The sequence below is a fragment of the Phalacrocorax aristotelis genome, chromosome 1 (genome assembly GCF_949628215.1).
Source record: "Phalacrocorax aristotelis chromosome 1, bGulAri2.1, whole genome shotgun sequence".
NCBI classification, from domain to species: domain Eukaryota; kingdom Metazoa; phylum Chordata; class Aves; order Suliformes; family Phalacrocoracidae; genus Phalacrocorax; species Phalacrocorax aristotelis.
The window spans coordinates 178,912,619-178,937,037 of record NC_134276.1 but is presented as its reverse complement, the minus strand read 5'-3'; the positions used below and the strand labels follow the sequence as shown (position 1 = coordinate 178,937,037).

Genomic DNA, 24,419 nt, shown 5'->3' with positions numbered 1-24,419 from the left:
GGCTGGCCAGAGCACAGAGAGCACTTGCCCTGCATCTCCCAAAAGTCCTGTTGAAGCAGGATAATGTTCTGCCAAGTCTCATTATTTCCCTTCCCAGTTAATAAGGTGAAAAGAGCAGCTGCTTCCTCGCTTCCAATATTGGGTTGACAGTTGGACTTTATGATCTTAGAGGTCTTTTCCAACCTTAATTATTCTATGATTCCTTTAATTTTGGTCCTGTCTCCACGTGTATACAGAGAGACCTTGTGGATCTTGACACATGGGGGGTACTGAGCATGACTTCACGTAGGCTCTCTGGGACTTAACCAAACTGGTGGCGAGAATTGGCAAGCACAAACTATTTTCATGGCCTGGCTTAAGCCATTATTTTATTCTTTTGGATTTACGTGCAGGGTTGCTACCCTGTCCTGCTGGGGGATGTTGGCTTAGAAGGGGGAAGGCGTGGGGGGGTCCGCCCCCCTCTAGACATTGCATTTTGCACAGTAACTGGTATTAATCCGGACTAGCCCTCCCCGCAGCAAATCTCCCGGGCCAGATAATCCCGTTGCAAGCTGTCCCTTCCACCCGCGGAGGGGCTTGAATTAGGTCAGCCGGGTTTACATTTCCATTTTATTTATTTATCTAATTTTTTGTGTGTGTGTGCGTCCTGCTTACACGCACACCCATCCCCCGTGGGTCCCGAAGGAGGCGGGGAGGGAGGCGGGGAGCGGCGGGAGCTTTAGCCGATGGCAGCGGCTGCCCGGCGGCGGATGCCAGCGGCAGCCGGGCGATGGCGCGGAGCCGGGCGATTTACGAATACACGGAGGCGGAGGACAAAAGCATGCGGCTGGGTTTCCTCCTCATCGCCGCCGGCTTGCTTTCCCTGTTGGGTTTGGGTTGCTGCTGGCTTCGCCCGGCGCTGCAGGAGCGGGGAGGCGGCGGCTCGGCCAACTGCACGGTGCTGGCGGTGCGGCAGCTGGCGGAGCGCTTCCCCTGCACCTTCTCCTGCGGGGCCGCCTGCCGGGGCACCGCCCGCTACCCCTGCCTCCAGGTCCTGGTCCGCACCTCCCGCTCCCCCGCACCCGCCCTGCTCCACGAAGACGAGCGCCAGCTCCGCACCAACCCCAAGGTAAGACCCAAAACGCGGCGTAGGGGTGGTGCCGGGGGGGGGGGGGGGGGGGCAATTCCTGCCCACCCCCGCCACGGTGCTGGGTGCCCCTTCACCCCCACCTTGTGCCCACCCGTTGGGGTCCCTCCTTGCCGCCCTCCGTTCGGGTGCGGGTTTTTCTTCTGATGGAGGGGGTGGATGGAGTCACGGAGCATCCCTCCGAAATGGCCCGGTGCTGTTACTCCGCAAAAAGTATGTGTAGTACATCTATAAAAATACTACACGTGGTACGTGTGTGTATCTATATGGTATACACATATAAAGGGTGTGTATATCTATATTTCTTTTACTTATTATATATTTATATATGAATATATAAAAATAGATACTTATTTATACATGCTGTATGTGTGCATTCCATATATATAAGCGTGTATATTTATACACTCTATCTATAGCACAGTATAACACTATACTCTCTATGTAGTATAGTACTATACTATATACACACACACTATATATAGATAGCGTATATATATATTAGTTCCCGAACAGCCACTGGCCCAGGCAGGGTCCCGGCCCCGGGAAGCCCGAGTGCACCCCGCGGGCGGCAGCGCAGTGGGGAGCAGTGGGGCAGCCCCGCTGCCGGTCCCTGGGAAGCTGGGGTGAAACTCCTGCTGCCGGCGAGGAGGTCTGCCCGAGCGGTGACCGATGCTGCTGCGCTGCGCGTCCCGGAGGGCGAGGGGCTTCCCAGAGCAGCTCCCCAGAGCGCAAAGAGAAATTTTAATGGAGCCGCTGCTGGCGGGGTGCTGGGGAGAGGGCTGCACGCAAACAGAAGTTTCCTCGGTGCTGTCTTCATTCCTAAGCTTCTCCATCACCCACATGAGAAAGGACTGAATGGAAGCGTCTTTAAAGTTGCCTCTTCTAGCAAACTAGGATAGTCTGAAGGTAATGTGTGCCTTGTGCTTTTTCTTTCTTTAAAGGCAGTTATTCTGCTTTCTCCTTTTTCTTTTCATGCTGAGTAAAGATCACCTTACCAGCACGCTGCCTGAGTGGAGGAGATTTTGTTAAGTAGTAAAAATAAAAAATGTGGCAGAATCCCCTCCCCTTCCCCCTGAAAGCACCTGAAATCAGGAGTGTATTGGAGAAGCAAGTTTTGGCTCTTCGACCGAGATGTGGTTGTAGCGCAGTGCCGGAGGTTGTGCGAAGCGTGGTGCAGGGGTATGTGTACCGGGGCTGGGGAGCAGGCTTGCATGTCCAGTTTGGGATGTGCAGCCTCACATCTCCGCAGCCATAGTTACACTGCTGTGGCTCTGTCTCTCGCAAGGTGGATAAAGTTGCAAGCTCAGGGTCCAGGCATTGCTTTTTTCTCCTTGGCAGCTTATGGGCTCGGAAGGGTGGTCAGGGCAAAAATCAGCAGAGCGAGAAGCAGGACGGTAAGTCTGACAGGATTTGGATTAAAATGAAGCGGCAGCTCTGGGTGGTGCCTGATGGCAAAGCGGATGAAATGCTGGCCTGCCAGGGAGCTTTGCAAACTTCTCCTTTCCCTGGGGATGCTGCTGGCAGGCTCCCCACGGAGAAGGTTGCGGTTACAGAGATGCACACTGTGACAGTCCCAGCTGTCCGAGCACCGGGACTTCCCTAAACTTCTGTCCATCTTCAGGTGGACGGGGGGTAGTTGGTGAAATGCAGGAGAAAAACCACCCTGTTGACACGGGGCGAAGATGCTGTCTTGCTGCAGAGGGTGCAGCGTGGCTGTCCCTGAGCACAGCCCAAGGGCCCTGTTGTGGCCACCTCCAGCAGGGGTGGGACGTGGGTGGGGAGCTGTGCCACCAGCACCCCTGGCCTCAGCAACTCCTGCAGCATCCTCAGTGTTGGCAGAGGCATTCAAACTGGGCTGCAAGCGTAAGGTCTCTCTGAGTAGTCTGAGTGTTTTATTTGGGCTTTACTTCTTGATCTCATCTTCTCCTGTCTTTCTGGAAGTCTGGTGGGAAGAAGAGGATTGCATCTGCCCAGGGGCTGGATTGCAGTTTCTGCAGGGAGGCACCCAGAGCTTCGGAAGGAATGCCTGTAAATGTCACTCAGAAGCCTATTTATCAATTAATGAGGAAACACAGGGCTGTGTGTTGGCAGCGCATTGTACTTGCAGGCTCTTACAAATATAATGCGTTTTCATTAGCTTGCACCTCGCATCTCCGGGTGTGGGCTGTTTGCCGTGTGTGGTGGCCTGCTTCCCCCCTCCCGCGAGCAATAACCGCCAGTGGGGGTGGTGATGGCTTCATCCAGCTTATGCTGGACTTTGAGGATGGATGGCAACACAGTGGCCAAGGGCTGTCTGCAAAAGTGACCCAAGTGTCTTGCTATTGACTATAAGTCAATCATTTTACTCTATAAACAATGGACAGCCCCGGACGTGTTGATCTTTCCTGCATGGCAGTGCGTTGGTCGCATGCCAGGATCTCCCCTTGAGTAGGGACACCTCTCAGGGTTACTCTTCGAGGTTGAGAGATTCCTTGCCATAACAGATCCTCGGTAAGTGACTAATAGCGTGTTAAATTTCAAAAACTTAGCTAAGTGATATAAAGGATTGATTGCGCGTATATAATCCTTTAGACATAAACTGTGATCAAGTCTGGGACTAGGATTGGATCCACCAGCACCTGGAATCCTCTCTGAGAAGGAGTTTAGAGAGCAAGGGGGTCCTTTCTGAACCTCATGACTCAACAGGAGAGTCTCCGTGATGGTTTTGTCTGCCCCTATCCTCTATGAGGTAAATAATCAAGTGTACCTTGCTATCAAATCTTGTTAAACCACTGTCGCATTTACCATTGAACTTTGTTAACTCACGGTTTTATATCAATAAAGCATATAAAGCATATTTTTGCTCCTCTCATCTGACTGAAATGCACTCTCACTCCATCCGCGACATCCTGGGATATTGATTGCTGAGGATTAAATCTGATTTACCAGATGAGACCAAGCAGAAAGGATGTATTTTTTGATGTAACCGCATTCTCCGGTAGTAACTGAATTTAACTAAGTGCAAAAAAAATAGAAAAAAATTTACTTCAATTATTTTCATTACCTTGAGAAGCTTATGTGAAACCAACCCAAAATAAGAAGAAAAGTTGTTTAGGTTTCATTAGGAAAACATACCCTTACAAGGGAATGGAATATGTATAGCTGTCACTTTGGTTTTCCCCTTTTTTCCCTAGTTTAGTGCCTGCGGAGCTGACCAGTTATACTCCCCTTTTAATTTTTGTCCTGAAGTCCCACCGTCTTTAAAAGCTTTCAGGATTTTGTGCTGAAACGGCTTAGCCATAGCAACAAAGTAGGAATTTGCCAGATTTAATGCTTGGGATCCAGCATGTATTTATGAATGAACACTTACGGAGCCGTTCAGCCCTTCCTGTTTCCATCACCTTCTTGGAGCACACTTGCTTGTGTTCACGCAATTAGACGTGCAACACGCTAATTGGTGCCAACTACCTAGAAGGAAAAAAAATTGAATAATTTTGGTTTGAATGGTCTTAAAATTTTATATTGTTTAGCTGCTTCTCTGGGTGGGGTAGCAATTCTTCCTGGTAAATCACTAGTGTGGAAAAGGCACAGTTCAGGCTCCTTACACTATGCAACAATACTGAAGCAGTTGGTAGCTTCACCCCAAAAATCCCCACTGTATTGGACTAAAAATATTCTACTTCCTGTAGTAGAGTGGGCTGGTGTATAAACCTACCGGCAGCTATGAATCTGTCTGTTCTAGCGAGGTCTAGCTGCAGAAAAAAGAAATTACTTTTTTTTTCTCTCTCTTGCTTCCTAGGATAATCACATCATTGTACAGCCCAGGATTCATTTTAGGTCTTAAAAGCTTATATAGCTGGGTCAGAGTTAATCCAGAAACGTATATATAGAGCACCAGGCACAATGACATTTGTGTTCAGTCCGAGTGATTTGTGGATTTCTTTATTTTTTCTTTTCTTTTATTTAATTATTGTCTCAGAGGAAAAAATTTCAGTGGAGAGACAGTAGCCTTTCTTCAGCTCCCTTGATAACAATAATAATCTCTGAGATAAAGCTTAAGGAGGATTAATTCCAAAGTCAATTTGTCACTATCGTTCTGGCCATCAAGTGTGTCGGCGGCACATACAGCCAACACGGGGGCCAGGCTGTAGGTTTGGTTGGGTGAAATAACAACGGACTATGTCAGCTGCTAAAAAGATCTGCTTTCTGGCTTTTTAGACTTTTCCCTTTCTATGTCTAAAGTTAAGCTTGGTGCTAGAAGAACTTGCTGACTGTTCTTTGAAGAAACTTCTAGGGGAGCGAGTGGCGAGCCTGATGTTAGCAGCTGTGCAGCAGGACCTGGTTCTCCCTGTCCCTGTCCCCATCCCTGGGCAGGAGAGCAGAGCAGCCAGCTGCTGCTCCTTGTCTGTGGCTCCGCACCTGCACATGCTCCTGTCACGCTTCTTTCTGTAACTGCTCAGCCTGATGAGATGATACACAGTTATCTCTTCATTGTACTTGTAAATAGAATTGGTTTTGGTTTTTGGACTCTTAAATATGACCCACAACAGGGGAAGTTTAATACCAAAATATGCCCAACTCTACATTAATTTTGGGAGGGTCTGGTGCATCTGGTGAAGCACCAGATCTGTGTTCGGGCTGGTGCCTGTGATGGGCAAACTCTGCAGATGCTGTCTAGTGGTTCCTCCAGAAGCAGCCCCAGGTGCTGCAGATAAACCCCACCGCCCTGCTGTCTCACCTGGGGTGCCCCTCACTGCCTCAACCCTCTGTGAAGCGTTGTGGGTTTGGTCACTGCTGGTGGGTTTGTTTGAGCTGATGGATGTGGATGAAAACCAGACGTGATGCTCAGCTCCAGCTCCCTCCAGTCAGCTGGGAGGGGGATATTTTTTTGTGCCAATGGAGTGAGTCCCCTGCTCATCTCCTGCCACAGCAGGATGGTGTGGCAGTGCTTCCTCCCTTCCAGAGCATGAAGATAACTCAGTAATGCGTGGGGATACTCACACACAAAGTTGGGAGAAGCTCATACACTGCTTGGTGTGATGGGCTGACCTTGGCTGGACACCAAGTGCTCACCAAAGCCTCTCTATCACACCCTCTCCTCAGCCAGACAGGGGAGAGAAAATATGGCAAAAGACTTATGTGACAAGATAAGGACAGGGAGAGGTCACCCGCCAATTACTGTCACAGGCGAAACAGACTCAACTCAGGGAAATTAATTTCTTACCAATTAAATCAGAGTAGGGTAATGAGAGACACCTTCCCCCACCCATCCCTTCTTCCTGGGCTCAATTTCACTCCCAATTTTCTCTACATCCTCCCCACAGCAGCACAGGGATATGGGGAATGGGGGTTGCAGTCAGGTCATCACAGGTTGTCTCTGCCACTCCTTCCTCCTCACACTCTTCCCCTGCTCCAGCACGGGATCCTTCCCATGGGAAACAGTCCTCCATGAACTTCTGCAACCTGAGTCCTCCCCACGGGCTGCAGTTTTTCACAAACTGCTCCAGCGTGGGTCCCTTTCACGAGGTGCATTCCTTCAGGAACAGGCTGCTCTGGTATGGGCTCCCACACACAGGGTCACAAGTCCTGCTCCTGCCAGGAAACCTGCTCCAGCATAGGGTCCTCTCTCCACGGGCCCACAGGTCCTGTCAGGAGCCTTCTGTAGCATGGGCTTCCCATGAGGCCTAGCCTCCTTCAGGCACATCTACCTGCTTTGGCATGGGGTCCTCCCCTGGGCTGCAGGTGGACAGCCTGCCTCACCATGGTCTTCATGAGGGCTGCAGGGGAATCTCCGCTCCAGCTCCTGGAGCACCTCATCCGCCTCCTTCACTGACCTGGGTGTCTTGCAGGGTTGTTCCTCTCACATGGTCTCACGTCTCTCTTCCAGCTGCTGTCTTGCAGCAGCTTTGTCCCCTTCTGAAATATATCATCCCAGAGACGCTACCACCATTGCTGACTGGCTTATTGTTGTCCAGTGTTGAGTCTGTCTTGGAGCTGGCTGGCATTGGCCCTGTCAGACATAGGAGAAGCTTCTGGAAGTGCCTTTTAGAAGCCATCCCTGTAGCCCCTCCACGACTACCAAAATGTTGCCACACAAAGCCAATATACTTGGAGATCAGGAGTTGGAAATTGTTGGCTTTAGTGGTGCACTGTACTTTTGCAATGATGCTTATCTAGATCATCCTTTCCACTCCTTCATTTCATCACAGGCTTCCCAACCTGCACAGCACATGATGTGGGGGCTCTCTGCCGCACCAAGCAAATGGCACGTGCTGTGTCCGGTGGTTCACCAGCAGCCAGGGGGATGGTTCTCAACAAGCTGCTTGGAAACTGAGGCTGGAGACTTGATTCTTGGTGCCGTTGATTTGTTTTCTGATGGGCTGACTTGCTTCTACTTTGGGCCCTTAATGCCTGTTTGCATTTGAGACTTTCTTGGTCTCATCTTGCAGACAGTGTCTTCCAGGCTTGAGACAGCTTCTCTCAGAGCCTACCAAGCCTGGCTTCTTTTTCATAAAAATGTGACTGGATTAGGCAAGAATTAGTCTTTGAAAGCAGGAAATGCAACCTGGAAGCTAAACCATGTTAGAGAGTTCACAGCTCTGTTCCTCCTCTGTGATGTGGAAGAATATCTGCTCTAGTGAAGTGTTCAGAAGGACTGGGAATCTTCCCAGGCATCTGCAGACACACTGGAGTGGGAGCATCCAGCAACAACACAGATACAAATCTTACAAAACCTTGGTGTAAAGGTATACTAGCTGCTCACCGATGCTTTTAGTGAATTGAATCCTGAGTCATCTATCCAAACACTGGCTGTGATTGAAGGGGGAATATTATTAGCCTGCTACTCATTTTGAGCTGTGTAATTGAGACTGTATTTGAATTGCATAATAATTTTATCGTTGCTATGACATAGCGTAGCAGGTGCGATTACAGCACCATGTACCAATAGATCTGCTGAAAAGGCCTCTGCTCCATTAGATTTATTCTGAATGTCTAACCTTAAGTGCTGTTCTCCAACTTCATTGTAACTTGTTTAAGAAAAAAACCATCGAAGTAATATAGAGTGGGACATTTCCACTGAAAATGGATGTCGCTGCATGAGCAGCAGTTGAGCACAAGGCATCCTAACTTGCTTTCAAACACTTGGGATTTATTTATGTTTTCATGGTAGGATTTCATGCCGTGTCTTGTGGGGGAGGACTGTGGAATTAACCTTTCAGAAACTGCCTGTTGCCAAAGCAGGAGGTCATTTCAGGTTCATCCACCAACCTATGGCAGCAGAAGTTGCCAGGTTATGATTCCCTTTTATCTGTGCACTGACTGTGCTTTGGAGTACAATAGAGCTGATCAAGCAAAGCACCCAAGAAGTGTGCTTGGGAGGCTGAGAAAAGAGAGATTCACCACCTACATGGATCAGAAGGGGCAAAAATGAGCATCATGTTGGCAGGAACCATGCTGACATCCTGGGGAGGCAAACCAGCTCTTTGCAGCAGGTGGTAAGTCCACGTTGGAGTTGGACCTCAGGTGTTCACTGTGGCTCAAGGCCTTCATCAGGTTGAGATGTTTCAGGGTGACCCCTGCCATCCATGTGATGACAATTTTGCCTTGGGCAGTGACCACTCCTGTCTTTGAGATTGTTAATCCTCAACAGGCTCAAGCAACGACGTCCAAACAATTTATCACAAGACCCTGGGTGTCTATTGTGTTTTTCACATGAAGATAAAGAGATGGGAATGAACCCAGTGTGTTTTCTGTTAGCTGCCATTGGGATTACTTGTGCAAAGAGTGGTGTGAAGTGCCTCCACACCAATGCACGCAACATGGGCAACAAACAGGAGGAGCTGGAAGCCACCGTGTTGCTAGAAAGCTATGACCTAGTTGCCATTACTGAAACGTGGTGGGATGAATCCCATGACTGGAGTGCTGCTATTGATGGCTACAGGCTGTTCAGAAGGGACAGGTGAGGAAAAGGGGCAGAGGCATTGCCCTCTACATCAAGAAATGGATAGAGTGTGAAAAGCTCACGAGCAGGTTGAAAACTTATGGGTAGGAATTAGAGACCAAGGCAACAAAGAGAACCTTGTGGTTGGTGTTTACGATAGGCTGCCCGATCAAGGGGAACCTATTGACAAAGCCTTCTTACTCTAGCTACAGGAGGCACCACCCTCACAGGCTCTCGTCCTGCTGGGGGACTTCAACCATCCCAACATCTGCTGGAAGAGTATCATGGTGAGCTGTAGGCAACCCAGGAGACCCCTGGGTAACTTCTTAAGCCAGATAATAAACAGTCCTACCAGAGGGGATGCAATACTGGACCCAATCGTCACCAATGCAAGTGAGCTTATCAGTGATGTCAAGATTGGAGGCAGCTTGGGCTACAGTGATCACACACTGGTAGAGTTTGCTGCCCTGAAGGATATGGGTCAGGCAAAGTCAGAACCCTGAATTTTAGGAAAGCAAACCTAAAACAAAGACAACACAGTCATTGATCCTAGCCAGCACAGGTTCACAAGGGGAAAGTCCTGTTTAACAAACCTAATTTCCTTCTGTGACAAGGTTACCCACCTAGTTGACCAAGGGAAGCCAGTCGATGTGATCTTTTTGGATTTCGGTAAAGTTTTCGATACCATCTCTCACAGTATCCCCCTGGACAAAATGTCCAGCACACAGCTGGATAGACAAGTAATGCAGTGGGTGAGCAACTGGCTGATGTCTCAGGCTCAAAGGGTCATAGTAAATGGGGTTACGCTGGGCTGGTGGCCAGTCACTGGGAGGGTTCTGCAGGGATCCATCTTGGGGCCCGTACTCTTTAATCTCTTTGTTAATGACCTGGATGCAGGACTGGAAGAAATACTAATTAAGTTTGCCAATGACACAAAACTGGGAGGAGCTGTTCACACTCTCGAGGGCAGAGAGGCCCTCCAGAGGGATCTGGACAGGCTGGAGAGCTGGGCAATCACCAACTGTATGAAGTTTAACAAGGGCGAGCACCAGATTTTGCACCTGGGGCACAGCAGCCCTGGATGCACATGCAGTCTGCGGAATGAGAGGCTGGAGAGCAGCTCTGCAGAGAGGGACCTGGGGGTTCTGGCTGACGGCAAGTTGAACATGAGCCAACAGTGTGCCCTGGCAGCCAAGAGGGCCAACCATGTCCTGGGGTGCATCAAGCCCTGCATTGCAGCCACTCAAGGGAGGTGACTGTCCCACTCTGCTCTGCGCTGGTGCGGCCTCACCTCAAGTACTGTGTGCAGTTTTGGGCGCCACAGTGCATTAAGGATATAAAGCTACTAGAGAGTGTCCAGAGGAGGGCCATGAAGTTGGTGAAGGGTTTAGAGGAGAAACCGTACAAGGAGTGGCTAAAGCCACTTGGTTTGTTCAGCCTGGAGAAGAGGAGACTGAAGGGAGACCTCATCGGGCCTGCAGCTTCCTCACAAGGGGAGGAGGAGGTGCAGGCGCTGATTCCTCTCTGGTGACCAATGACAGGACCCGAGGGAATGGCAGGAAGATGGGCCAGGGGAGGCTTGGGAAGGGTATTAGGAAAAGGTTCTTCACCCAGAAGGTGGTGGAGTACTGGAACAGGCTCCCCAGGGAGGGAGTCACAGTGCCAAGCCTGACAATATACAAAAGCACTTGGACAACGCCCTCAGAGACATGGTCTGAATTTGGGGTTGTCCTGTGCAGGGACAGGAGTTGGACTCGATGATCCTTGTGGGTCCCTTCCAACTCAGGACATTCTATGAGTCTTTGATTTCAGAGGAGAGAAAGCAGCTGTGTACTGGAGCTGGTACTACAGGAAAAGGAGTTTTTGAGATTGCTGAGGAGATTTAGACAGAAGAATGTATATTGGTATCTATTTGTTTTGTCTAGTTCTGCATTTTGTGTGCTGGCTAAATGGTAGTTGGTTGAGGAGATGCTGAGTAAAGCCTGTTTACTTCTGCTCCCTTGTATCCTTAAAAGCCTGGGGTCTTGGGGAAGAGCAGGGCATAGATTACAGTCAGAAACAGGCAGTGAGAGTACAGCTGGTGGGATATGGTACCATTTCCACAGCAGTATATGAAAGACATCATAAAGAAAAACACTGGACTGGAGAAGGTTGGGAGTGCTGGATGCTGGGCTGAGCAGGGAGGACCAGTGGGGGACCAGGTGGGATGGTGTGGCATGTCAGTGGCTGTCAGGTGGACTTAACAGACTCAGCATTGCCCTTGGGTGTCTTGGTGCCAACTCTGCTGACTCCATCCAGCTGCTGCACAGATGTGTTTGTGCACTAGAAGGGTGGAGGAAAGGGGAGTGGGGTTGATACTTCCAAAGTATGCAACCAAACCAAAAGCATTGCCAGACAAAGAATATTATTTAAGATGGAAATAACTGTGTGTGATAAATACTGCGTTCTTGTTTCTGAAGCAGAGTGGTGTTGCTGCTTGTTTCATTCCTTTGTCATCAGCGGTGGGAGAATCCTTGCTTAGGGTGATCTGAACAGGGATCTAAAGGGAGCTCTGTGCTGTGGCAACACCAGATGTGGGCCCATGTGAATAAAAAGGCCCTTGCGTGTGAAAAAGGCAAGTCTCAGCTTGGAAGCAACAAGAAAGACCTTGCAGATCCTTCCAGTCTGAAGCATGGAAGCTACTGGCAGCAATTATGAGTGCTGACAGAAGTGGCCAAATTTTACATGACCAGGCCAAAAAAATCCTGAGATTTCTCCCATCTCACTGGAATAACAAAGATTCAAGCTGTCGTACAGTGGAGATGAGCTTCTAGGTCTGTACAGATCGTGTATAGTGTGCAGCTGGGTGCATGGTAGGCCCTTGTGAAACCTCACCAAAGGAGAGGGAGAGGAAAACACTCAGTAGGCACAGTGAGTCACATTGATCTTTATTTTCAGGTTAGAGAGGGTATCTCTCTCCTTGTTATTGCCTTCAGGATACTGTTAAGAGACTCATGTTCTGATCATATGTGGGGATCCCTTTAGGGGCTTCCCACAGCCTGCATCTCCTGCTTCCTCATCCTACCTAAGTAGGAGGCTTTTTATCTACCTTCCCAGTCACTTTTTTTCTGCTTACAGCTCCCAGCCTTAAAGGAATTAAAAATCTGTGTGTGCACCTGTAGCCTTGCTATCCGTGTGTTCTCCAGAGTGAAAAGCCTTTATGTTATCCAAGGATCAATTAAGCTGTGTTATTCAGTTTGCTTCAACGTCTCCTGTAATGATCTCCCATATGGATGCCTGGTAACAACAGGAAGGATTTTGCTTGGACACTGAGATCTTGGTACTGCCAATAGAAGATTCAGTGGACTATTTGGTTTTTTCTTGCTTAACTCCCTGTGGCTAGGATGAAAGGATGGTGTGTCAAAGATGAGACTTGGAAACAAGGTATGTAGGTTATGCATTGCCCAGAGCTGAGACTCTGAAAGCCCAGTCCCAAGTGCACTTGATCTGGGGGAGGAACTCCCCTTGATCTCTTTGGGGTTTGAAGCAGATGTCTGAGGGTGAGATTGGCAGATAGCTCAGATGCACGCTCAACTCTTGTTGACTTCTATACAGCAGAAGCAGATGTTCAAACCTTTCTGCTGAAGTGGGGCTTTGAACTTTCTGTGCTTGTTTCCCCGTGTTGTAACAGTGGAAGAATACCTGCCTTTTGCCAATGGATATCAGCCAGATATCAGGTATCGCATCATCTGGAAAAGCTTGCTGGAATATTTTAGTTATTTATTAGCATGGTGCTAAACAAAACTTGAGATTACATGCCTCACTGAAAATAGGAACTAATTCATACCTAATCCATGCAGCTGGCTAGGAATACATCAAAATGAAACAATAATTTTTAGATTCATCATGCAAAAACCCAAGGAGTTATGTGCCAGGTTGGTTTGATAATGGAGCAAAACATGATAAAGCCTTTATTTTGTGTCTGAATGCTGGCATATTCTTTTCCAGTACCTGCAGGGAGTAACTAGCAATTGAAGCAAAGTTCAGCTAACTTTTCTGTTTCTTTGGAGCTTGTACTTATTATTCTTTGCCCATTTCACTCTCACTGGTATTATAATGAAAATGCAGAGAAAGTGAGTTCTTGAGCACCAAAGTAACTCTGTTGTGCGCTGTGTGTTGGCAGTGTTCGTACATCCCTCCCTGCGCAAGAGATGATCAGGAGAACACTGAGAACGTCACGTACAAGCAGAAATACTGGAAGGAGAAAGTGGGTTCGCAACCATTTACATGCTATTTTAACCAGCACTTGAGGTGAGTAATCTACATTTGCATAGGCAGAAGTGCTTATGCATCTGTTTAACAGCTGTCCATTGGTTCTCTTTGAAAATGTATATAAATGCATGCATATGTATATACACACACACCCATATAGTGATGTGGTTTAGCGCACAGAGTTTAGTGCAGAACTTTGCAAGACAACTCTATTGATGAAAAGCTACACAGGAAGCAGAAAAGCTTTTTTACTACTTGAAGTAAAAATATAAAACTCTGAGGAAAGTTCCCCTCAAAACACATCATTTTATGGCAGAAAGCATCTTGGCTTTTAACACTCAGATTGCAAATTTCTGGCTTGGATATTAATGTTCCTTCCCTCTGTGGAAGAGAAATCCTTCTGTGTTCATGTGGGGCTGGAAGAAAAGGGGAGATTGGTAAATAGCACAAACCACCTCAGGAATTTTGTTCATAGAGGATTAATCAATTAGACACATGTAATAAACCTTCACAGAACTGCCAGTTTTCATACATGCTTGCAGAGTAGAAAGTTGTAATTTAAAGCATCTCCTCTTCTATTTCAATTCTTACTTTTACCACTGATGTTGATGTGACTTACATGTGTATAAGGGCAGTAAAGGGTGTAAGCGTGTGGTTTCCTTCCTTCAGTAAACGGGAAGAGGAGGGAGTCCTTTTGCCTGTCTTTTTCTGATGATGATGTGCTGGAAAATAAAAGGTAATGTGGCAGCAGCAACTTCCTGTTAACCCCAGTGTGCAGGCTCCCTGGGAGGACTTGGGAGAACAGCAGTGGTTGGGATGACAGGTCCATGTAGACAAGGAGCTGGAAAGAGAATATTTAAGACCTCCAGATCAGCCAAGGTTTTATGGGGTTTAGACTCCAATTCTGGAGGCATATGACACTTGATTGATTTGATCAGCATAAGCAATTTTGGTAGAGCTGGGGATGGTGTTCTTGGCTGCTAAGTTAAGCACTCAGATAAATATCTGACACATCAGGGACTGAAGGAGAAGGTTGGTCCTACCTCACCAGCACTTGGAAGTTAAACAGATGAGGGAGACCTAGGTGGGAATAGCTCGGTGCTTGCTGGTGCAATTCAGTGCTCAGTGTGGGAGTGTTGGCATCAGATATTTAAGTTCATTAAGATACACAGGAGGAGAATGGATGCCAATGTGTGCTAGGACCTTGGGGGAACCATGGGGCTGAAGCAGTGTGGCAGGCACAGAGATGCTCGACTCTCCTGTGGGTGAGCCACTGAGTGCCTTGGGGGCTTCAGGTTTGTCCTAGGCAGGCTATGATTGTTGTCCCCTCCCTGGAGAGACCATAGACCTAGTCGGCATGCCCAGGATGACAGTCTGGTGTCCCTGGGCAACTCTTTGCAGAGGGACACTACCAATGCTTTGTGGCAAAAACTAGTTGCTCCTTACAGTGGGGAAAGCAGCACTGTCTACTGCAAGCAGAGTTTAAAACTTAGGTCACCCTTTGCGATGACATCAGACCTGGCAAGGACCTTCTTGGAAACTGCTTTTGTCCACAAAGTGCCAATGCTTGGGTCTGCTAGCACGGAGCCGAGTGATGATGCTGGCTTCTCTGGGCAGGCAAGTGCTGCCAGTTCCCCGTGCTGCTGAGACCTGAGGCCTGCAGCAGCCACTGCCTGAGTCAGCAGGATAGTCAGGAACTTCGGATCTTCTGTAGGAGACATCATGGCTAGGATTCATCTGAGCTGGTATGGACAAGATGCTGTGAAAGTTAGCTTTTATAGTCAGTGGAGAGAAATAGGAGCCTTTCATCTCACTCCAAAATAAATGCCTAATATATGTTGGATGCCAAGAGATGTTCATTTCTTTCCTGTAAAGGAGCTTAGGGTCATCTGCTCAGGTGCAGGCACCTAGGTGGTAAGTGTCCAGAGCTAGGCGAGTTGGTTCTCACATCAAATCTGTAGGTGAAACAAAGGCAAAATTTTTCTGAGGCTGCATGCTGCTTAGGGTCTGCCATTTATGTAGGTTGATGCTGAGGAATTGTGCAGCACTCAGGCTAAGATTTTTCCTTATAGTTGCTGCATCCTATATGTTAAATGTTCTTGCCAAATGCAACAACTGGCTTGAAATGCTGACTTTTGCTGATCATACAACAGTTTATATACAGCAGAAGAGAGGCTTACTGCCAGAGATACTTGAAGATAGTCTAAGCTGAAATGTGTACACCATCTATTTCCTTCTGGAGATAGGAATGAGCTTTGAGAGATAAGTTTTGCTGACTAGGAATGTGCTTGCTTAGGTATACTTTTAGAGCTACGATGACTAAACAGCTTGTGAAGCAGCAAAAAACATACAAAATGAGGGAAAAATCTGTTCACTTCAAAATAGAAGTGTGCATATTTTCTGTTAGTAATTGTTTTAGCTGTGTGGATTAGCTAACTCTTCCGTGTCAGTCTGTATAAAACATATAGAATATAGTGGTAGGTTCCTTAGAGAGAGTAGTATTTGCAATATTAATACTGTGTCTTTTGAAATGGCAGAATAACATTCTAGGTAAATATCTAGGCAATGAATGAACATCGTCTCCTCTTCATCAAACTTAATTTAGCATCATTCTCAGAGTCGCTGCTGCATGCAGAGCACACTGTTAGGTAACACCTCCCTTCAGTTTGGTGGGGCACATTTCAACAGGCTGCTTTGAAAAGAAGAAGGAAGTGATGCCATTTGTACAGTTCAAAGTTATACAAAAGGGGTGAGAAGCAGACTTAGCAATTTCAGTCATTCTTGGTTAATATAAATAGAGATGCTCAGCACAACTAGCTGCCTGACTTTTACCTTAGGGAACCAAAGTGCAGCTTAGCTTGGAGCTCAACATTTTACGGAAAAGCAAGGTTTTGCTTTGACAATGTAGGCATTTACCTTTAGTGTCCTGCTCGTCTCTGGCTAGCTTTGGCCCAAGTGGTGCAAGCTGCATGGGAAAGTTGTTCTTCTGGACCTCCAGTGAAGATGCCTGTCTGTTGGTGCGATGATACTCTGGTCTGAAGAGAGCCCTGCCCAGCAGAAAGCAACCCCAAGTGTTTCAGAGCACAAAATAAATGGCAAATTCAGACAAAGTTTTCAGGCTGTTGCCAAAGGTTTGAGAAGGCACTGAGCTCTAGCGCTTCAGTATTCATGCATCTCACGAGTGTCCCAGGGGGTCTGTAGTCATGACCACATGCCCTAAAGTGGGAGGCCTGTGGGAACAGGTGGGGTGGGGGAGATCCTGTCACTTAATTTCTTCATGTTCCAGGTTTCATTGTCATCACGACAAGAACAAAAAGAGAGAGAAAAAAATCTCCATTAGCTCAGACCTCTCAGTCTCATGCCCTGCAGAGGTAGAGCAACATGTGTCAAGCCATTTCTTAGTAGTGGCTCATTTATGTGGCATTATTGCTTTTTAGCTCTGGGTTTGTCCAGTATGGCAAGAATGCTCTGTGGTTCCTTTGCCGCAGCAAAGCAGATGAGTCGGCTGTGCTTTATACTTCTCTGTGTTTGCTGCTGGATGCTGTACACAAATTCATCTGAGAGTTGAAGAGCAAACACTGTCTAGTGATTAGCGACAACTCGTATAGCATTGGGATTTGCTGCAGGCTATTTATCTGGGAATAGTTATCTGCAGAAGCCATGGGTGCTCAGGTAGTCAGGCTGCTCATTCATAAATGGTGGAACAGAAATCGCAGTTTGCTTTGGTACTTCACAAAGTTTTCTAAATTAATTCCCTCCGGTCAGAAGATGGCATTGCTATTTCCTATCCTTTCCTTTACTGTGTCATGTGCAGAGCAGTACTTGGGCCTGAGAGGGAAAGGCCTTTACTGTTAGTAAGACATAGCAGTGCCCCTGCATGCAGCCATCCAGCTGAGGAGCTCTGCGTCTTGCAACAACAGGGGAAAAATATACTGATAAGTTCTTGCCATAGCGAAGGGATATGAATCAGTATGGGCAAGGTAAGTGTGTGCAGATTGCAAACATCTTTAAATCCAGATTGTTTGAATACAAAAAGGTTTGTAAGGTTTCACTATCCCATGCCCCTGCCTCTGTCACCTTTCGCTGTGTCACATAAGTTGCACAGTGTGGTGCATAACTGATGACCGAAACGTTTATGTGCCTGTAACTTTTTGCTCCTACATGACTTTTTGGGAACCCCTGCACTGCAGTTCTTCGATGATGTTCAGTCATTGCTCTGAAGGCTCTGATGGAGGCCTGCTTTATCCAGTGTCTGTTATGAACTGCTTGGCAGAGCCTAACAGGGATGTGTTGCATAATGCAACAACTAATCCGGTTACCCTGAGTCAGAGCCCATGAGGCTCCAGCCCTGAGCTCAAAGTCCTGCTAAAAAAAGTACTGGTCTCACCTTTTAGCAATGAAAACAGAATTCTTCCCTCCTTGTCTGCTCAGTGAAAGGGAAAGGTGAGTTTTCAGAGTTAAGGTAGAGACAACTTTAGGGTTTTTTTTCAGTTTGTTCATTCTTCTTTCACCCTGGGGTTGCTGCTGAGCAGTGGTGGTGGTGCTGCACAGTGGCCATCACCATTTGCAGCAGAACAACCAGGTCTCGATACCTGAGCCGGGCCTGAAAGTATTTGGGTTTTCTCCCCGTTTTGTCTGACTAGGTCTCTCCCTTGCCCCTGCCACTGTTTTGTGCACTGGTAACTGGTGTTAGGAGTTTGGGCACATCCCCTTGAGAGGCTTTGCATTTACTGGAGAACTGAATGGCAGCATCACCAGGAACAAGAGCTGATCCATAACCAAGCTTAGGGGGAATATGGTCAACATCTTCAAACTGAAGTATTATATGGAAGTCACAAAGCAAAGACGAATTTATTAAATGCATTATACTTGCAGGGACAAGGCAGTATCTTTAATTATACCTGCTGATTTTTTCACAGGGAAAAGAAACATGTTTCCAGGCATGACATACACCCTTTGGGTTTGGCATTGCTGCCTCAGCACCAGGGGAGTGATGCTGTGGGGGCTTCCAGCAAAGCCACATCCTTGTCATGAGAGGGTTTCCCCCGGGGATGGGAGCACACTTCCTTTTCTCTTTCCACGCCAAACAACAAACCTTCAGATTATGGGAACAGGCAGGTCGCCTCTACAAAAATAGCAAGAAAAAGTCAAAACCGCAGTTTCAATGCATGCTGGCCTTGCCACGCAAAACCAAAACAATTATGTTATTGTGTTTTGGGTGCCCTGGTAGCTATTTATTTTTCTTTCTGAGGAAAGGTGTTGTTCGCTGTGGAAGTACAGCCCTCTGTCTTCCCTTCTTTTCCCTGCTTGCCTGTTAAATACATCTTTCTCCCTTCCCCCTACCACCTCCCCCCTGTTTTCTCTGCCCAGCCCTGCTAGCCTTCTCTGCTGCTCCTCCCGATCCCACGGCAGCTCTGTGGCTCCTTTCCAGGCTCCTGCTTTCCTTGCTTCTGCTGTTGATAAGAGTTATTGTTTTAGAGGTGGAATCCAGAGATTTCAGCTAAAACTTTCTGCTCCTTTGGCCTGTATCTAGCATTCTTGGGTGGCTGCAGTATTTTCCTGCTCCTGTGGGCTTCTGTTTCATGGGCAGGTGATGACCTCCCAGAGGCTCATTCTCCTGAAGGCCTTATAGGGGTTCTGGTTTCTGAACTTCTGGTCTTGTTGCAGCACAGTCCTGGGGGTCTGCCCACACCAGCACAGCCTGGCTCGCGCTCCTCTCGTCTCACAGCACAGCCGTTGTGATCATCTCGGGGCTCAAAAGGAACTGTGACAGGCCGCATAAAACCCACAGCTCACTGCCAGCAACTTTGCTGTCTCGGTGACACTCTCCGTCTGTGCTTGGCAAGACAAGTACCTCTGCGTGCATATTTCTGATTCAAAAACATGCAAAGCCTCTCTCTTGTATTAACCACTGTGTAAGCCATGGAGCGAAAGCCAAAGTTTTTTGTACCAGGGCAGCAGGATCCAGCTCTTGCTGATCCCTGAGGGGGGCTGGTGCAGTGCCCTGGTAATGAGCTCAGCCCCGAGCAGGATGCCGCCGCGAGCCATCCAGCAACGTGGCTGTGTCCTGCAGGTCAAGCAGGGCTTCTGCAGTCTTGGCTGCTGCTCTGGGTACTTTCTACAAGCAGATTTTCTTCCTTATCCCTCAGGGTTTTTTGTTGCAGGATCACCTTGGAGTTGTCCCAGGGATGTCCCCAAACACTCTGCAGACTCGGGTGTCAGAGGACAGCTGCTCTGCACATCTCGCTGGTTCCTTCAGAGGTTTGCTGGGTGGTGGTGGCCATTCTGCTCTGCCTCAGAATGCATTTCTTCAGAAGGTGGAGGACAGCTCTTGCCCTGAACTGATGCCATCATGTGAGGATAACAAACAGCCTGGAAGAAGTGAAATCCAGCCTCTGTAGGCTAACCTCTTAATTAATCACTAATGACTTTGCTATATTTAATTAATCTGATTAATTCTGATTCTGACTCCCTCTACCTCCTCCTAATTTTTCCCCAGTCCTTTGCTTCGGACCTTACAGATCTCACATGAAATACCTATGGCTTTTAGCCTGGCACGGATCACCTGAAAACAAGCACAAACATGCTTATTCTTCAGGTTTTAAGGCAGGCGACCTCTTATGCCCTCACTCACACTACCCGCCACGCCAGTCCCTGGCTGCTGAGCTGGGGCTTTTAAATTCGGCTTGCAAGCCACCCACCTTGTGCCTCCCTACCCCTCTTTCCAAGGAGCAATTGAAAACCTGGGGATGAGGCCTTGTTTGCAGGGTACAGCACGTGGGGCCATGACAAACCCCCAAGCCCCTGCGGTTACCTCTGCGCATCTCCTGCAGAGCCACGGGGCTGCGGTGCTCCTGCTGCAGAGGACGTCTGGCTGCAGAGCCCCTGCTCCTCAGGTGAGCAAATCCAGCATAACCCATGTGCCACTGAGGTGTTTTTTCTGATCAGGGATGTCTTCCTCTGCCTGATGGTCCTTCTCAGGTTGTGTTGGTCAGCTCAGCTGGATAGGCTCCCTGCTGGCACCAGCCCTGTGCTACGGCAGCAGGGCAGCAGGCTTGGGGTCTAGTGCAGTTTGTTGTGAGGGTGCAGCAGGGCTGATTTTCCCTCCTTGCTTCAGAAGATGTTATTTGCTGTTGTTTGCAATCTCAGCACTAAAAAGCAGAGTCAAAAGGAGTTATCTTGTAAGGGAAAATAGTATACATTTTCTTTTTCAATAACCCCTCTTCAGATATTTCCCTCTGCTGTAAAAGCTGCGTTTTAGTGGGACCCTCTGCTGCCATTACCCCCTCTAAGCTGTTTTCCAGAGCACTTTCCATAACTGCTGTCAACTCTGGTGATGGACCTGCAGGGAAGGGCTCCTCAACTGGGCACCCCTGAGCCCAGCCTCCTGTCCTCTGCTGCCTCCTCCCGCCACCCCAGCGCTCCCCAGTGCCCTCCCCTATGCCCTGCGACATCTCTGCATGGGTCAGCAGATGCAGGAAAGAGGAACTTGTCCTGATGGGAGAGAGAGAGGGAATCATATGAATGCAAAGAAATGGCATTACGTGCTGCCAAAGTTGATCTTGATAAGTTTCCATGGGCTGTTACAGGCAGATAACTGGGACATCACCGTGCAGGAGCGTGCAGTTTATCTGCTGGCACTGCTGTCTGCTTTTATTAGTTTTTCTCGCTCACTCGGGTGGTCTGCAATGAAAAGTTAATTTGGACTAAGATAAAGAGCAGCTGAAAGCATGGTAGTTCTTCCAGAACAGCCATGCAGATTAAACCGAGTAGGAGCAAGGCTGAGATTTGTCCCACCGTTTTTTAGCTCCAAGAGTCAGTAATGAGAGGCTACACCTTGGAGGGTCCCTGAGCTCGCCCATGCACTGAGTCACCCTCCAGCAGTGCTTGTCCCTTCCCTTGACTAAAGAAGGGCATTTAATGTCTTACACATGGTGCCAATAGTAATTTAGTGATGCATTTTTGGGGGACCCAGTCATGACTTGATGCATTGTCTGAAGAGATGCTGTGAGCAGTTGACAGCGGATTGCTGCACACCTTCTGCCATGTAGGAGTTGCACAGGGACTCTTGCTGTAGCTAAGAATTGCAATAATATCCATGTGAACCCAAACCTCATCCTGAGGCTTCATTAAACACCTCTGTAAATCTTTGACTCTTTTCCAAAAAGGGGAACTCTTTTAAATTACTAAGTTGCAAGAGTTACAGTTGCACCTATAATGAGTGTTCGGCATCCATGGCTGTTACCTTTGGTACAGAGGTTTTCCAAAATATCCAAGATTTCGTCAAAAGTATATCTTGTTCTCTCCAACCACATTTTCTTCTCTTTAACTGAATCCAATTTCCTAGTTCATTTGCTTATCCCTTATTTTTGAACTCTTTAAGTACTATCTGCTTTAAAAAAAATACTTAAAATTCAGTGTCACTCGCAAGCTGAGAGCTGCAAGGATTGAGTGCTGCCTACTTATGGCCTCCTTGCTAGTTAGCACTCTGTTATTCATAGATGATGATACAGTAAATATGAGGGAAGCAGTATTATACCTCCTGTGAAAGGATTTTTCTGTTTGGGTGCTGTCATTTATATGGCATAGACTGGTGAGTTTGTGCCCATAAAGTTAATATTATTTTATTCAACTTATGTTCTCCACATGGGGCTGATTATGTGTCTGGAGCATTTCAGTTGGGCAGACTTCATGTGTTCGACTATTGAATACACCTGTGTTTCTTTTGATCCTTTTCTTTGTTGCTAAGTTTCAACTTTTATATAGCTGAGCTGCTCATAATCAGAGTCTTATTCTGCTCCTTACTACACAAATAAAGAGACATGTGTGGTGCCAGCCTTGGGGACTTGTTGCTGGCACAGTGCAGAGGAACCTCCACACAGTAATTTTGTGGGGGAGAAGTCCCGAAATGCAAATGTGGGTGTGATTAAACCGGGGATCAGGTGTAGCCTGGCCGTCTGGCTCCGCCGACTCCCTAAGGATGGATAAAACCCTGTAGATTTGGAGGCATTGCCATTAATTAACTTCTCAGTGAAGGAAAAAGAGTTTCTTCTTACTTCCCCTACAGGGAATGTTTTCTTAGTGCTGCCTTCTGATCAGGAGGAAGCTGTTGAGGGAGAGACAGCACAGTCATTCCACAGGTATCTGTTCCCTTGTGCCACCGCATTAGGAGAGCTTAATTCCCAGGACCTGGCTGAATGAGCCTTGGTTGCCAGGATTTTAGGCTATGAGGTTTGTTGCTCCAAGGAGCTTTGGGTAGTGTTGATGAAGCAACGTGGGATGGGAGTGTTCAATGTAAGTGAGAACCAATATGAGTCAGGACTATGTATATTTTCCTAATTAGAGAAAGTTCTTTTTCCTTCCTTTGCAGATAGTTTTCCAGCAGACTGTGTGTCTCTGGCTGTAGATGGGAAAGCAACAGCAAAATGCAAATGCCACGAGACTGCTGTAATATCTCTGTTAAACTTCAGGGAGAGCAGAAAGAGCCAGAGCTGAGGAAAACCTGCCATCAGATTTCCCAACCAACTTCTCAGACTTGGAAGAGACAGATGGACATCTGATCTTTCAGACATGTGGCACGGCTGTATTTCCAAGCCTTCTGAGATGCCTCCTCCTTGCTGTTCTCCTCCTCTCTCCATTTCCCTTTGGAAATGCATAAATCCATTACCTACCCAACCATGACTGTGTGTTAGATGCTGTTGGCGGAGGCATGTGGGTTCAGATCTTCAGGGGAGGCTTCCCCAGAGTGTCCCTGTAGGGGCATATATGGGTCCACTGAGCAGCTGGTGTTTGCAGAAACAAATTGCAGCTTATTGCTGAAGTAGCCTCTGTTGGGAAGGAGCTAAGCTGGGAGCCTCCAGCACTGCAGAGCTGGGCTGGAGTCCCCCTGGGGGTAGGTTTTGTGCAGACCCCTGCCTGCCAGTGTGACTGGGCTAGCCTGGGCCACCAGTGGTGCAGCACTGAGGACAGGGACTGGCTCTCCATCCAGACCCAAACCATAGCCAGGATTTGGTCAGGAGCCTCCAAGTAGCCCCATGAGGGCTCAAAGTGAAAAAAGAAGCTTTAATTGCACTTTAAATTCATTGCACAGTGTCTGATGCCATTCAAGGTAGATATGTGTAACTGCTGCCTTGGATTATGTTTTCACTGGAGTGGTTTTTCAATCCACAATGCGAAATTGTATCTCTCACAACTGTTTGAGATGACCATGACCCCTGGAAGACCTAAAGTACCAATGCTTTTTAAATTTTTTTTAATGTAAATGAACTTCTTAGCCTGTAAACACTACAAGCAGAAAGCCCCTGTGGCCTGCCACAGGGCAGGTGGTAGATGGGCAAACAAAAGCAGTAAATTAAATGGTCCACTTAATCATTTTCTAACACAGTTGCAAATAAAATACCTTTATTGTTTCCATGGCAGATGCTTTCCAGTTATGATGAATTGATGGTGTCAAGTTGATTTACATTTTCCTCCTCTTCTGTTCTTCCTCTTTGTAGGCCAGATGATGTAATGCTGAAGCGCACTCATGATGAGACTGTCCTCTTACACTGCTTCCTCTGGCCTCTCGTTACGTTCCTGGTCGGAGTCCTCATCGTGGTCCTGACCATCTGTGCCAAAAGCTTGGCTGTCAGGGCAGAGGCAATAAAAAAGAAGAAGCATTTGTAAATGGCAAGGCTCCCCATGGAAAAGAAAAACCTGCAAGAAGGTCTCAAGTGAGGCAACTCGACTCACCTGTAGGTCTGCAGGGCACCCAGCTGTACCTCCTTCCAGTGTCTCATCTGACAGTGGAGTTACTCTTGCCTCAGGATTACTCTTGGGAGACTGCCCCATGAAATGTCAGCTAATTGCTTCTTCTGCTATGACAGTAAATAAATATTCTCTACCAAAAATAAAAAAAATCTACACTGCACCAAATATGCTGTGCGCTCTTAGTCCCGAACAGCAGCTAGCCATGTCCTAGCGGTATTGAGAGACAGTTTATTAAAACCCCTAATGTTGCTCATTTCATCTCCACAAAGTGTTCTTTACTATCGCTTAATATTAAATATTTAAAATATTTACTTTATGATAGACTGTATTTCCAAAATAATAAAGTTCAGTTGTTTTTTTTTTTTTTTT

At 47.5% G+C, this 24,419-nt stretch overlaps 1 protein-coding gene across 1 annotated transcript; it reads left to right on the top strand.

Annotated features, from left to right (window-relative positions):
* The first annotated feature begins 702 nt into the window (after positions 1 to 702).
* Positions 703 to 24,419, top strand: KCNMB4 (potassium calcium-activated channel subfamily M regulatory beta subunit 4). Its single transcript, XM_075114723.1, has 3 exons — positions 703 to 1,108; positions 13,213 to 13,340; positions 23,798 to 24,419. Exons 1-3 carry the CDS (start codon positions 770 to 772, stop codon positions 23,964 to 23,966), a joined length of 636 nt encoding a protein of 211 aa, XP_074970824.1. The 5' UTR covers positions 703 to 769; the 3' UTR covers positions 23,967 to 24,419.